Source organism: Bombina bombina, chromosome 5 (genome assembly GCF_027579735.1).
Source record: "Bombina bombina isolate aBomBom1 chromosome 5, aBomBom1.pri, whole genome shotgun sequence".
NCBI lineage: Eukaryota > Metazoa > Chordata > Amphibia > Anura > Bombinatoridae > Bombina > Bombina bombina.
Genome location: NC_069503.1, coordinates 809,047,261 through 809,061,983, shown reverse-complemented (window position 1 = coordinate 809,061,983; position 14,723 = coordinate 809,047,261). Strand labels below are relative to the sequence as shown.

General features: G+C 38.6%; 1 protein-coding gene across 1 annotated transcript in view; it reads right to left on the bottom strand.

The window, feature by feature from the left end:
- PIEZO2 (piezo type mechanosensitive ion channel component 2) overlaps positions 1–14,723 on the bottom strand; it is a 655,528-nt gene that overhangs the window by 135,814 nt on the left and 504,991 nt on the right. Inside the window, exons 29-31 of the mRNA XM_053714912.1 lie at positions 13,052–13,295; positions 3,083–3,179; positions 728–887 (exon numbers count right to left, since the gene is read on the bottom strand). Coding sequence (XP_053570887.1) covers positions 728–887; positions 3,083–3,179; positions 13,052–13,295 — 501 coding nt within the window. The remainder of the gene's footprint in view (positions 1–727; positions 888–3,082; positions 3,180–13,051; positions 13,296–14,723) is intronic.

Here is a 14,723-nt window from a genome sequence, read left to right as displayed (position 1 = left end):
TAAAAATGTATATTGATTTTGGTTTGGTTAGTCACAATATATTACAAGTCTATATGCGTCCAAGGCGGTGTTATTGAACAACACCAGACGCCAGTGTATCACAACTTTTATGTTTTCAGCACCTCCTCTGGCTGGAACAAGATATTTTTCTTTTTGATCACTGTATAATGAATTATGATTGAGCCAAGTAGGGAAATACATAAGGTTTGTTCTCTTCAAGAAAGTTGAAGATTAGGTTTAATAAACACCGCCCTATCCTAGTCATTTTTTTGTTATTTAATAAGCAAGTTTGTATTCATAAATATATACATTCAAGGGACTCACACAAAATATTGTAATTTTGACTAAATAAACTGAAGTTTTAAAGTAAAATGTACCTTTAGATTAATATTTTCCCCTTATGTAACAACAAATGAATGGCTAGCATTGCAGCAGGAGAATATTTTACCCTGACTTAACTTATTACATGTTTTTCTTAATACAGTGACAATCACATCATTCTGCACAGAATGTTTCTAACTGCTGATGATAGATGAAACTCTAAAAAAAAATACAATGCTAAATGTTTCCTCTTTACGAAAGTTATTTCTCCACTGTATTTCTTTGGAGTAAGACTGCTTCTGCTTTTGTGAATAGACTAATAGCCTAGTTAATGAAAATGGGACTTTGCATTCTATGCTGAAGGCATTTTCTCCCTTTCAAACCAATATTAGCCATAACAACTCACCTTGATGCAAGGATCTGAGAGGACTTTATGTCTGCGACTACATGTAGGAAGTAATAGCTCATAAATACTCTTCTCTGCAGTAAAAGAAAGGCAAAGCATATACTGTCCCATATGATCCCAGCCTCTCCACTTGGCAGCTGACATTCCACAGTATTTGGAGCTAATATAAAATTTCAAAGATACAAATAAAATTAATATTATTTATTACCTATATGTGTAAAACATTAACCAAAAAACATATTTTTTTTTATTATAGAAAAAACTAGACTATAATATAGTTAACAATATTATAAAAAATTTTTTTTTAGAAAAGGTGCACTATAAACAGCTAAGACCAGGGGATTCATAGTAATTAGGAAAAGTGGACCGCTGCCTATGGGGTTCTTAAACAGTGCCTGAGTAAAACGTCTAGTGTCAAACTTCACAATACACTTAATTACAAGTTTAAAACTGACCAATAAATAAATAAAAAAAATGTAAAAAAAGTCTCCTCCTTTTTAAAGAACTATATTTTTATTCTGCAAGAATTTTGTCTACAAATCCTCATATGAGCATAATAAATATGTACAATTTTCACATCTTAATGGCTCAAAATAGTACTGAACCAATTAAAGGTATCTCACATAATATTTAAATGATTTATGTTAGCTTGGTATGGTACGTGCCATTTAAAGTGGGTAATGGCACAGATAAACTAGAAAGAGGCTGGAGAGTCCCTGATGCTATAGTTAGCATTAGATATGAATACAGTGGGAAGAGTGTTGCAGCAGTTAAGATTGGAACCTCTCTTTGGGGGAGATTTATTAAGCAGCAAGGCTGCTTGCTCCGCCTGATGTTTTCTGGTCATAAGACAGCTGCTCCTTAACTCATCCGCCACCTCTTAGGTGCTGGACTGCAATCATCCGGATCAGATACGATCAGGATGATTGACTCCCCCTGCTAGCGGCAAATGTGCAGGGGGCGGCATTGCACAAGCATTTCACAAGAAATGCTTGTGCAATGTTAAATGCCGACAGTGTATGCTGTCGGCATTTAGCGATGTCGGGCGCGAATCATGTCCGCCCAACATTTGATAATTCGGCTCCTTTGAGTCAAAAGAGACTCAAGGTATCTTAAAAAAATTATGTGGGAGCAACAACTGAGATTTTCTTAATAGCAGAGATTCTAGGGGCAAAGGGAAATGCAGGTGTGTGTTCTGGGTGACAGGATGAACAAGTCTGGTTTCCACTGTTTATCAATTCTGAAAGCTCCATAATGAGGCTATACATATGCGCATGGTCATTCAAAACTGTAAAATGAGCACAGTCTGACAAAACTGTGTACAAAATATTACAAGGCTGCACAAAAATCTGTGTATCAAATGGCACACAAGCAACCATTTTCACCTCTATATGATATTTAGGGGCCTATCTATCAAGCTCTGTATAGAGCTTGAGGGCCCGTGCTTCTGGCGAGCCTTCAGGCCGCTGCTCCATAACCTGTCTGCCTGCTCTGGGAGGTAGACAGACATCGCCGCAATTCAACCCGATCGATACGATCAAGTTGATTGACACCCCCTGCTAGCGGCCGATTGGCCGCGAATCTGCAGGGGGCGGCGCTGCACCAGCAGTTCACAAGAGCTGCTGGTGCAATGCTGAATGCGGATAGCGTATTGCTCTCCGCATTCAACGAGGTCTGTCGGACATGATCCGCACTGTCAGATCATGTCCGACAGGCCTTTCATAAATAGGCCCCTGAGAAAGTATTAAATAAAGCAAGGCTCGATCATTGGATATGACCGTTTAATTCCATTCCTAAAAAACTTTGCAGATAAGTTGTTATAAAATAAGCACGCAGGAAAAGACAAACAATTCTAAAAATGTGACAATGGGGAAGCCTTTTGCCAAAAGCCTATTTTGAGAGACAATCCTACAATAGCAAGAGTAATATCTATCATGTTAAACATTGCAAGAGTGATAGCCCTCACAGATCATGAATAGAAACATTTTAAAGACATGAATGCAGAATACTAATACTCTGTTTTCCTATACGTGTCATTATATAATTCAAGCCACTGTTAAAGGGACATAAAAGTCAGTTTTGTTCTTTCATGATTCAGATACAACATACAAACAACGTTCCAATTTACTTCTGTTTAAAATTTTCTTTGTTTTCTTGTTATCCTTTGTTGAAAAGCATGTGCACGCTACCTATCTAGATATCTCTTCAACAAAGAATAACAAAAGAACAAAGCAAATTTGATAACAGAAGTAAATTGAAAACTTTATAAAAATGACATTCTCTATCTGAATCATAAAAGAAAAATGTTGGGTTTCATGCCGATTTAAATTAGTTTTGCATACTTCATTTACTTACGGATGTCATAGCCTTTTACAGTACATGCCAGACTGAATGCCTGAATTAACCAGCAACTGTTCTTGATTAATGATTTAATGTAACCACATGCTCCTATCTGAAATAAAAATATGTGTGTTAGTGTACAGGCAGGAACTGAATAATACACACTAGAAACATGCAATAAACTGAGCATCAATTTAGTGCACAACACTCTACAAATATGGGGTGTATGTTACTGTTTCTCAACCGCGGTCCTCAAGTTCCCCCAACAGGCCAGGTTTTCATTATAGCTGAACCAGTGCACAGGTGAAATAATCAGCTTATGAATGACAGCAGGTTAGTAACCATGGTGTTACTGATAAGCTAAATACTTCACCTGTGCCATGGTTCAGCAATAATGAAAACCTGACCTGTTGGGGGTAATTGAGGAACATGGTTGAGAAACACTGGTGTATGAAACATCACTTACATGACATTATATGACTTTAAGTAAACAAAGTAAAAATATTATTTCTATTAATTAAAAAGATAAAGCTGTTAAAACTAATAATAAACTAACTGGAAATGCGTGTATTTTTTAATGAAGAACTGCTTATTGGCCGATAAGGACAAACTCCCAACAGCTCCACTGGTGAACAGGAACTTGCTGCTACAAACATGAACATTCAATTTTCTAAAAACAAAAAATTCTTATTATTTTTCTAAAAACAAAAAAGTATTATTATTATTATTATTATAAAACATAGTTTATAATAAAATACAAACACATTTTCTATGTCTTTTACTATACAATATCTGTATGGAAAAGTTACTTTTGAGGAAATGCTGCCATGCTGTAAGACTCAACATGCGTGCAGCTTTGCATCAGCAAACTATGCCCTGAAGTCTTCCAGCTTTTTCACAGAGAAACACAAGAAAGCTGTATCCCTGCTACCATGCTTCACTTGAAAACAGAGTCGTATTTCTAATTAGTAATGCCTATCTGCCTAGGGATGTCTTCTACCTGGCTGATTAATTAATAAAAGTTTGTAATAGACCATTATCTTACTTACTTTCTGTACATTTGTTTGCCCTGTACAGATATTGCCCTGTAGAAAATTGAGGCTCTTCTTGTGAAAAGGTTTGAAGAGTCAGCAAGGGGCCGAATGATCAAGCTCCGAGTGGAGCTTGATGCCCCCGTTTCCGTGCGAACCTTCAGGCTCACCAGAAACAGCAGTTAGGAAGCTGCAGTCTTAAGACCGCTGCTCCATAACTGGTCCGCTGCCTCTGAGGTTGCGGTCTGCAATCCACCCGATCCTATACGATGCGGCTGATTGACACTTCCTGCTAGTGGCCAAGAGGCCGCAAATCTGCAGGGGGCGGCATTGCACAAGCAGTTCTGGTGAACTTCCTGTGCAATGTCAAATGCTGACAGCATATGCTGTCAGCATTCAGCGATGTCTATCGGACATGCTACAGCGTATTATGTCGGACAGACATTGATAATTTGGCCCCCAAGTATCTAAGTAACCTGTGCCTACTGCCTTCTGCAGTTTAAATTCAACCTTAATTCTAGTGTAATTAATATTTGCATTATTTCTTTTGACAAAAACACAATTTATACTTACCTGATAAATTTATTTCTCTTGTGGTGTATCCAGTCCACGGATCATCCATTACTTGTGGGATATTCTCATTCCCAACAGGAAGTTGCAAGAGGACACCCAACAGCAGAGCTGTAATATAGCTCCTCCCCTAACTGTCATAGCCAGTCATTCGACCGAAAACAAGCCGAGAAAAGGAGGAACCATAGGGTGTAGTGGTTACTGTAGTTTAAATTTAAAAATTACCTGCCTTAAAATGACAGGGCGGGCCGTGGACTGGATACACCACAAGAGAAATACATTTATCAGGTAAGTATAAATTGTGTTTTCTCTTGTAAGGTGTATCCAGTCCACGGATCATCCATTACTTGTGGGATACCAATACCAAAGCTAAAGTACACGGATGAAGGGAGGGACAAGGCAGGAACTTAAATGGAAGAAACCACTGTCTGTAAAACCTTTCTCCCAAATATAGCCTCCAAAGAAGCAAAAGTATCAAATTTGTAAAATTTTGAAAAAGTATGAAGCGAAGACCAAGTCGCCGCCTTGCAAATCTGTTCAACAGAAGCCTCATTTTTAAAGGCCCAAGTGGAAGCCACAGCTCTAGTGGAATGAGCTGTAATCCTTTCAGGAGGCTGCTGTCCAGCAGTCTCATAGGCTAAGCGGATTAAGCTTCTTAGCCAAAAAAAAAGAGGTTGCCAAAGCCTTTTGACCTCTCCTCTGTCCAGAGTAGACAACAAACAAAGCAGATGTTTGACGAAAATCTTTAGTAGCTTGTAAGTAAAACTTTAAAGCACGGACCACGTCCAGATTGTGTAACACAAGGTTGGAACCACAATCTCTTGATTGATATTCTTGTTAGATACCACCTTAGGTAAGAACCCAGGTTCAGTACGCAGGACTACCTTATCCGTATGAAAAATCAGATAAGGAGAATCACATTTTAAGGCAGATAGCTCAGAGACTCTACGAGTCGAGGAAATAGCTATCAAAAAAAAAAGAACTTTCCAAGATAAAAGTTTGATATCTATGGAATGAAGAGGTTCAAACGGAACTCCTTGAAGAACCTTAAGAACCAAGTTTAAGCTCTATGGTGGAGCAACAGGTTTAAACACAGGCTTGATTCTAACTAAAGCCTGACAAAATGCCTGAACGTCTGGAACATCTGCCAGATGCTAGTGCAAAAGAATAGACAGAGCAAAAATCTGTCCCTTTAAGAAACTAGCTGACAATCCTTTTTCCAAACCTTCTTGGAGAAAAGATAAAATCCTAGGAATCCTGACCTTACTCCATGAGTAACCCTTGGATTCACACCAATAAAGATATCTACGCCATACCTTATGGTAAATTTTACTGATGACAGGCTTTCGTGCCTGTATTAAGGTATCAATAACTGACTCGGAGAAGCCACGCTTTGATAAAATCAAGCGTTCAATCTCCAGGCAGTCAGCCTCAGAGAAATTAGATTTGGATGGTTGAAAGGACCCTGAAGTAGAAGGTCCTGTCTTAGAGGCAGAGACCATGGTGGAAAGGATGACATGCCCACTAGATCTGCATACCAGGTCCTGCGTGGCCACGCAGGTGCTATCAGAATCACCAATGCTCTCTCCTGCTTGATCTTGGCAATCAGTCGAGGGAGCAGAGGAAAACGGTGGAAACACATAAGTCAGGTTGAAAGACCAGGGCGCTGCTAGAGTATCTATCAGTGTCGCCTTGGGATCCCTGGACCTGGATCCGTAACACGGAAGCTTGGCATTCTGGCGAGACGCCATGAGATCCAGTTCTGGTTTGCCCCAATGGAGAATCAGCTGTGCAAATACCTCCGGATGGAGTTCCCACTCTCCCGGATGAAAAGTCTGACGACTTAGAAAATCCGCCTCCCAGTGCTCTACACCTGGGATATGGATAGCTGATAGGTGGCAAGAGTGTATCTCTGCCCAGTGAATTGTTTTTGAAACTTCTAACATCTCTAGGGAACTTCTTGTTCCCCCTCGATGGTTGATGTAAGCTACAGTCGTGATGTTAACCGACTGAAATCTGATGTACCTCAGAGTTGCTAACTGAGGCCAAACCTGAAGAGCCTTGAATATCGCTCTTAGTTCCAGAATATTTATTGGAAGGAGAGACTCCTCCTGAGTCCACAATCCCTGAGCTTTCAGGGAGTTCCAGACTGCACCCCAACCTAGAAGGCTGGCATTTGTTGTTACAATAGTCCAATCTGGCCTGCGAAGGTCATACCTTTGGACAGATGGACCCGAGATAGCCACCAGGGAAGAGGATCCCTGGTCTCTTGGTCCAGATTCAGTTGAGGGGCCAAATCTGTGTAATCCCCGCTCCACTGACTGAGCCTGCATAGTTTCAGCGGTCTGAAATGTAAGCGTGCAAACAGCACTATGTCCATTGCCGCTACCATTAAGCCGATTACTCCCATACACTGAGCCACCAAAGGGCGCGGAATGGAATGAAGAACCCGACAGGAATTTATAAGCTTTGATAACCTGGACTCCGTCAAGGTAAATTTTCATTTCTACAGAATCTATCAGAGTCCCTAGAAAGGAAACTCTTGTGAGTGGGGATAGAGAACACTTTTCCTCGTTCACTTTCCACCCATGCGACCTCAGAAATGCCAGTACTACGTTCGTATGAGACTTGGCAATTTGGAAGTTTGACGCCTGTATCAGGATATCGTCTAAATAAGGGGCTACTGCTATGCCCCGCGGCCTTAGGACCGCCAAAAGCAACCCTAGAACCTTTGTAAAGATTCTTGGGGCTGTAGCTAATCCAAAGGGAAGAGCTACAACTGGTAATGCCTGTCTTGAAAGGCAAACCTGAGAAACCGATGATGATCTTTGTGTATCGGAATGTGAAGATAAGCATCCTTTAGATCCACTGTAGTCATATATTGACCCTCCTGGATCAGTGGTAGGATGGTACGAATAGTTTCCATCTTGAACGACGGAACTTTGATGAATTTGTTTAAGATCTTTAGATCCAAAATCGGTCTGAAGGTTCCCTCTTTTTTGGGAACCACAAACAGATTTGAGTAAAAACCCTGTTCCTGTTCCTCCTTTGGAACTGGATGGATCACTCCCATAACTAGGAGGTCTCGTACACAGTGTAAGAATGCCTCTCTCTTTATCTGGTTGGCAGATAATTGTGAAAGGTGAAATCTCCCTTTTGGGGGGGAAGCTTTGAAGTCCAGAAGATATCCCTGGGATATAATTTCCAATGCCCAGGGATCCTGAACATCTCTTGCCCACGCCTGGGCAAAGAGTGAAAGTCTGCCCCCTACTAGATCCGTTACCGGATAGGGGGTCGTTCCTTCATGCTGTCTTAGAGGCAGCAGCAGGCTTTTTGACCTGCTTACCTTTTTTCCAGGTCTGGTTTGGTCTCCAGACCATCTTGTATTGAGCAAAAGTTCCCTCTTGTTTATTATTAGAGGAAGTTGATGCCGCACCTGCCTTGAAGTTTCGAAAGGCACGAAAATTAGACTGTTTGGCCCTAGATTTGGACCTGTCCTGAGGAAGGGCACAACCTTTTCCTCCCGTGATATCAGCAATAATCTCCTTCAAACCAGGCCCGAATAGGGTCTGCCCCTTGAAGGGAATGTAAAGTAGCTTAGATTTTAAAGTCACGTCAGCTGACCATGATTTAAGCCATAGCGCTCTGCGCGCCTGTATAGCAAAACCAGAATTCTTAGCCGTTAGTTTATTCAAATGAACAATGGCATCAGAAATAAAATAATTGGCTAGCTTAAGTGCTCTAAATTTGCCAAGTATGTCATCCAATGGAGTCGCTACCTGTAAGGCCTCTTCCAGAGACTCAAACCAGTACGCCGCAGCAGCAGTGACAGGGGCAATGCATGCAATGGGCTGTAGGATAAAACCTTGTTGAATAAATATTTTCTTAAGGTAACCTTCTAATTTTTATCCATTGGATCTAAAAAAGCACAACTGTCCTCGACAGGCATAGTAGTACGCTTTGCTAGAGTAGAAACTGCTCCCTCCACCTTAGGGACTGTCTGCCATAAGTCCCGTGTGGTGGTGTCTATTGGAAAACATTTTTCTAAAAATAGGAGGGGAAGAGAACGGCACACCTGGTCTATCCCATTCCTTATTAATAATTTCTGTAAACCTTTTAGGTATTGGAAAAACATCAGTACACACCGGCACTGCAAAGCATTTATGCAGTCTACACAATTTCTCTGGCACTGCAATGGTATGACAGTCATTCAGAGCAGCTAAAACCTCCGTAAGCAACACGCAGAGGTGTTCAAGCTTAAATTTAAATGTAAAAATATTAGAATCAGGTATCTTTCCTGAGTCATTAACATCACCCACTGACTGAAGCTCTCCTTCCTCAGCTTCTGCATATTGTGAGGCAGTATCAGACATGGTTCTTAAAGCGTCAGTATGCTCTGCATTTTGTCTCACCCCAGAGCTATCTCGCTAACCTCTAAGTTCAGGTAGTCTGGCTAATACCGCTGACAGTGTATTATCCATGACTGCCGCCATGTCTTGTAAAGTAAACGCTATGGGCGCCCTAGATGTACTTGGCGCCATTTGAGCGTGAGTCCCTTGGGCGGGAGTCAAAGGGTCTGACACATGGGGAGAGTTAGTCGGCATAACTTTCCCCTCGTCAGATTCCTCTGGTGATAATTTTTAAAAAAATGAATCTGATCTTTATTACATAAAATGAAATCAGTACATTTGGTACACATTCTAAGAGGGGGTTCCACCATGGCTTTTAAACATAATGAACAAGGAGTTTCTTCTATGTCAGACATATTTATACAGACTAGCAATGAGACTAGCAAGCTTGGAAAACACTTTAAATCAAGTTAACAAGCAAATATAAAAAAAAAAACGGTACTGTGCCTTTAAGAGAAACAAATTTTGCCAGAATTTGAAAAACAGTGAAAAAATGCAGTAAATCAAACGAAAATTTTACAGTGTATGTAATAGGCTAGCAGAGCATTGCATCCACTTGCAAATGGATGATTAACCCCTTAGTTCAAAAAACGGATCAAAAAAACGAAATAGACGTTTTTTAACAGTCACAACCAACTGCCACAGCAAGCTGTGGTCCTACCTTCCCCAATAAACGACTTTGGAAAGCCTTTGAGCCCTTTAGAGATGTCCTATAGCATACAGGGGACTCCTGAGGGAAGCTGGATGTCACAGTTTGTCATTTTAACTGCACCAACTGTAACTTTTATACTATAACAGTGGAAAGCCTCAGTAAAACTGTTTCTAGTCAACATTTAAGCCAGTCATGTGGAAAAAACTAGGCCCCAATAAAGTTTTATCACCAAAGCATATATAAAAATGATTAAACATGCCAGCAAACGTTTTATATTGCAATATCATAAGGGTATTACCCCTGGGAGTAAGCATGATACCAGTCGTTATTAAATCACTGTATTCAGGCTTAACTTACATTAATCCGGTATCAGCAGCATTTTCTAGTGTTTTCCATCTCTAGAAAAAATTATAACTGCACATACCTGATAGCAGAATAAACTGCACGCCATTCTCTCGCTGAAGTTACCTCATCTGTGTAATTCCCTCAGACATATATGAGAACAGCAATGGATCTTAGTTACAACCTGCTAAGATCATAGAAACCTCAGGCAGATTCTTCTTCTATTTACTGCCTGAGATAAAATAGCACAACTCTGGTACTATTTAAAAATAACAAACTTTTGATTGAAGAAAATAAACTAGCTATATTTAACCACTCTCTCCTACAACGACCTAGCTTGTTGAGAGTTGCAAGAGAATGACTGGCTATGACAGTTAGGGGAGGAGCTATATTACAGCTCTGCTGTTGGGTGTCCTCTTGCAACTTCCTGTTGGGAATGAGAATATCCCACAAGTAATGGATGATCCGTGGACTGGATACACCTTACAAGAGAAATATGTAATTTATTTTGATTCTGAAACTTCCTTTTAACAAAAGTATCAGAGAAAGGCAGGTGATATATGTTACAATTGCTTGTATTTATTCTTGGTGAGAATAACCAATAAATATTCTTGTGCAGAAAATTATTTGATATTATACATGGGTTTTGTGGGTTATTTTCATTTGATACTAAAGCAATGTATTAACAATGTTTTATAGAGTATGTAAAAGACTTGTAGTAGGAAAGAGTTAATGTGCCTTAAAGGGACATGAAACCCCAATTTTTTCTTTCATGATTTAGACAGAACATGCAATTTTTAACAAGTTTCTAACTTACTTCTATTATCTATTTTTCTTTATTCTCTTGATATCTTTTGCTGAAAAGGATATCTAGATAGGCTTACAAGCTGCTGATTGGTGGCTGCACATAGATGCCTCATGTGATTGGCTCACCCATGTGCATTGCTATTTCTTCAGCAAAGGATATCTAAAGAATGAAGCAAATTAGATAATAGAAGTAAATTGGAATGTTGTTTAAATCTAAATTATCTACCTGAATCATGGGAGAATTTTTTTGGGTTTAGTGTCCCTTTAAACATCCAGAGAGCGAAGATTATCTGGGTGCACAACCCACTCTTATAGATAAGCTAAGAAGTTGTGTTTCACTCTTAAACACCAGTATTCATCTGGAAACTTTATGTTCTGTAACTAATAAACATTCCATTAAACTTTTGAAGGCTTACATTGGGTAGAAGTCAGGGTCATGGCCAAACTGTGCTTGGCCCACTGAGATGTTAATGTTTAAGACAAGATGTAAGTTTCTAGAGTTCCAGACACTTGAATAATAAATATACACACATACACAAACCATTCATTTTTGAGGCTTGAAGATTTGAGTAAAGGGAAATGAAAGTCAAAATTAAACTTTAACGGATTAGAAAGAATATGCAATGTTTAGAGACTTTTCAATTTACTTATATTATCAAATGTACTTTGTTCTCTTGGTAGACTTTGTTGAAAGCATACCTATGTATGCTTAGGAGTAGCAATGCACTACTGTGAGCTAGTTGGTAATTGTGGGCTACACACGTGCCTCTTGGCATTGGTTCACCAAATGTGTTCAGCTAAATCCCAGAAGTGCATTGCTGCTCTGGAGCTGACTTTATATATGTTTAACTCATAGTTGTAGCAAGTAGAAGTACAATATCCTCAGGCATGGTACCCCAGGATTGGCGTAAAGCTGATGTGGTGCCACTCTTCAAAAAGGGAAGCAGGGATGATCCAGGAAGCTATAGACCAGTTAGTCTGACATCAATAGTGGGGAAGATATTTGAAGGGATTATAAGGGATTATAATGATGATCATATTCGTGTAAACAAGATTATGAGTTCTAATCAGCATGGTTTTTTTAGAAATAGATCATGTCAGACTAATCTAATTAGATTCTATGAGGAAGTAAGCAAAACTATAGATAAATTTGCAAAGGCATTTGATACAGTGCAACATGAGAGATTAATGCACAAAATTAAGGGACTGGGAATAGCTGAAAATGTTTGCTCATGGATAAAAAAAACTCGATAAAAGATAGGGAGCAACGAGTAGTAGTAAATGGATCATACTCAGATTGGACAAAGGTAATCAGTGGAGTCCCCCAGGGATCAGTACTGGGCCCTGTTCTTTTTAATATTTTTATAAATGACTTGGAGCAAGGATTAAATAGCGACATCTCTATTTTTGCAGATGATACTAAATTAAGTAAGGTCATTAGGTCAGAGCAGGATGAACTTTTGTTTCAAAGGGACCTGCAAAAATTATTAGAAGTATGGGCAAGTAAATGGAAAATGAGAATTAATATGGGAAAATGCAAGGTTCTACAAGTAAAAATAAGCAGGCAACTTATTATTTAAATGGGACAAGACTTAGCCAAACAGAGGAGAAAAGGGATTTGGGAGTAGTAATAAATATATACAGAGATGGCAGAAGCTCTGTTTATTCCAAGAAAATTGTTTGTGACAAGAGGTCACAATTTAAGGTTGGAGGAAAGGAGATTTAATCTCCTGCAACGGAAACGTTTTTTCACTGTAAGAGCAATAAAATTGTGGAACTCATTACCAAAGGAGGTAGTGAATGCCAATACCCTAGATACATTTAAAAGTTGTTTGGATACATTTCTGTCTATAAACAAAATTCATAGATATGATTGCTAGTATTAAATGAGTCACCTTTTAGTGGGATTATTTAAGCTTAATGGAGCTTGTAAGTATTTAAGATTTGTACAGGTTGAAGTGATGGATTTCGGTCTTTTTTCAACCTTATCTACTATGTAATAATAAAATAAATCTTCTGTCTGACTTCTTGTGACCAAACTGCCAAAAGATATCTTTTGATATACACATATGTGATTTGTACAATGGCACAAGGAAATGCATTCTTTACAACCACATATACAAAAAGATGCTCAATATTTGTATTTATTATAGACTAAAAATAATGTACTTACCGATAATATATTTTTCATCGTTATAACAAACACATTGTAGGCAATCAACCAATCCCAGTATCGTAATATGCTTCTTATAGGCTTTAGTAGAAGATCTCCACCAAACAAAAGGAAATAGAAACAAGCTACCAAGTATCCCATACAGAATATGCTGATTCGTGTAGTTCCCGTAATGAAGATGATAGTGAGGACAAACCAGAAGAGGTAACTAAACATTATGACTTTACACATGTCCAAATATGACCTGAAAGAGAAATACTACTTTCAATAACATGTTTGCTATAAGGATTTTTCCCTTGACATTTAGTGCTTTGAGACACGTATCTCATGCAGACACCTGCTAGATACCAGGGAGGCATATTTATGCATTGGCACACAAGATACAAGCTGGGGCCTTAAACTCTGCCATCCACCAGAACAATCTGCTACTTGCCAAAGAGTAACAAGCTGCATAAAATAATGAGAGATATAATACAGCAGCATAATAAGTTAATAACATAAATTGTATAACTTAATAATAGTTGTGTCAACATGTTTGGGAGACTAGTTGTATACTTGAGACACATGTCAGGAGTCTAGCATGACATAGAGTACTGTTTGGACTAGGGCATCCTGACTTTGGCTCAAAAATTGGCAACAGGCTCAGGATTTACAGAGAATATGAGGCATTCTCTCCTCAACAAATTATGTTTTAGATGCTGAAGAGGCGTCCAAGAAGTTGTGCCATTAGACTCTTGGATATCTCTGTTTAGATCACTGGTGGGAGGTTAGAAATAATACTGGAATGCAAATGATGATATTTGCTTCTTTAAAGGAACATGAAACCCCTACATTTTCTTTCAGTAATCAGATAGATCATACAATTTTAAACAACTTTCTAATTTACTTCTATTATTTAATTTGCTTATTTTCTTGTTATCCTTTGCTTAAAGGTTTATCTAGGAAAGATCAGGAGCAGCAAAGAACCTAGGATCTCACTGCTGATTGGTGGCTGCATATATATACCAATTGTCATTGGCTCACCCACGTGTTCAGTTAGAAACCAGGAGAGCATTGCTGCTCCTTCAATAAATGATACCAAGAGAATGAAACAAATTAGATAATATAAGTAAATTAGAAAGTTGTTTAAAATTGTATTCTCTATCTGAATCACCAAAAAAACTTTTTGGGTTTCATGTCCCTTTAACTTTAGGGTACAAAACAAATTTGTTCAACCTAAGGTGGCACTTCCATTTCCAAACTAATGACTTTATGTAGCTGGACTAAAGAAGAATTTCAAGTTCTTTGATTTTCTATTAGCAATATTCATCTTTAATGAACATGTGCAGAATATACTTTTAAAGATACAGGTGATAGAAAACCCTGTATATATAGCTTTCTGAATCTATACAATAACAAAAGTCTATACACCTAACATGTTATCAGACAGATGTTCACATGTTAGCAAGCAAAATCATTACAAAGTTTCTACCTTAATAAATGTTTATTTAAAAGTTGTTTATATATAAAAAAAACATGTGGTATATATGTTTTGTTTTGATTAGTAGTGTTTCTAAAATCTGTTTATTGGCTGCCATAAAAAAATCCAATGTGTTCCAGTGTCCCCCCCATGTGATAAGGTTTGACACCCAGTTTACAGAAAGCACTGGCATCATGATGGACTCATGAAAGA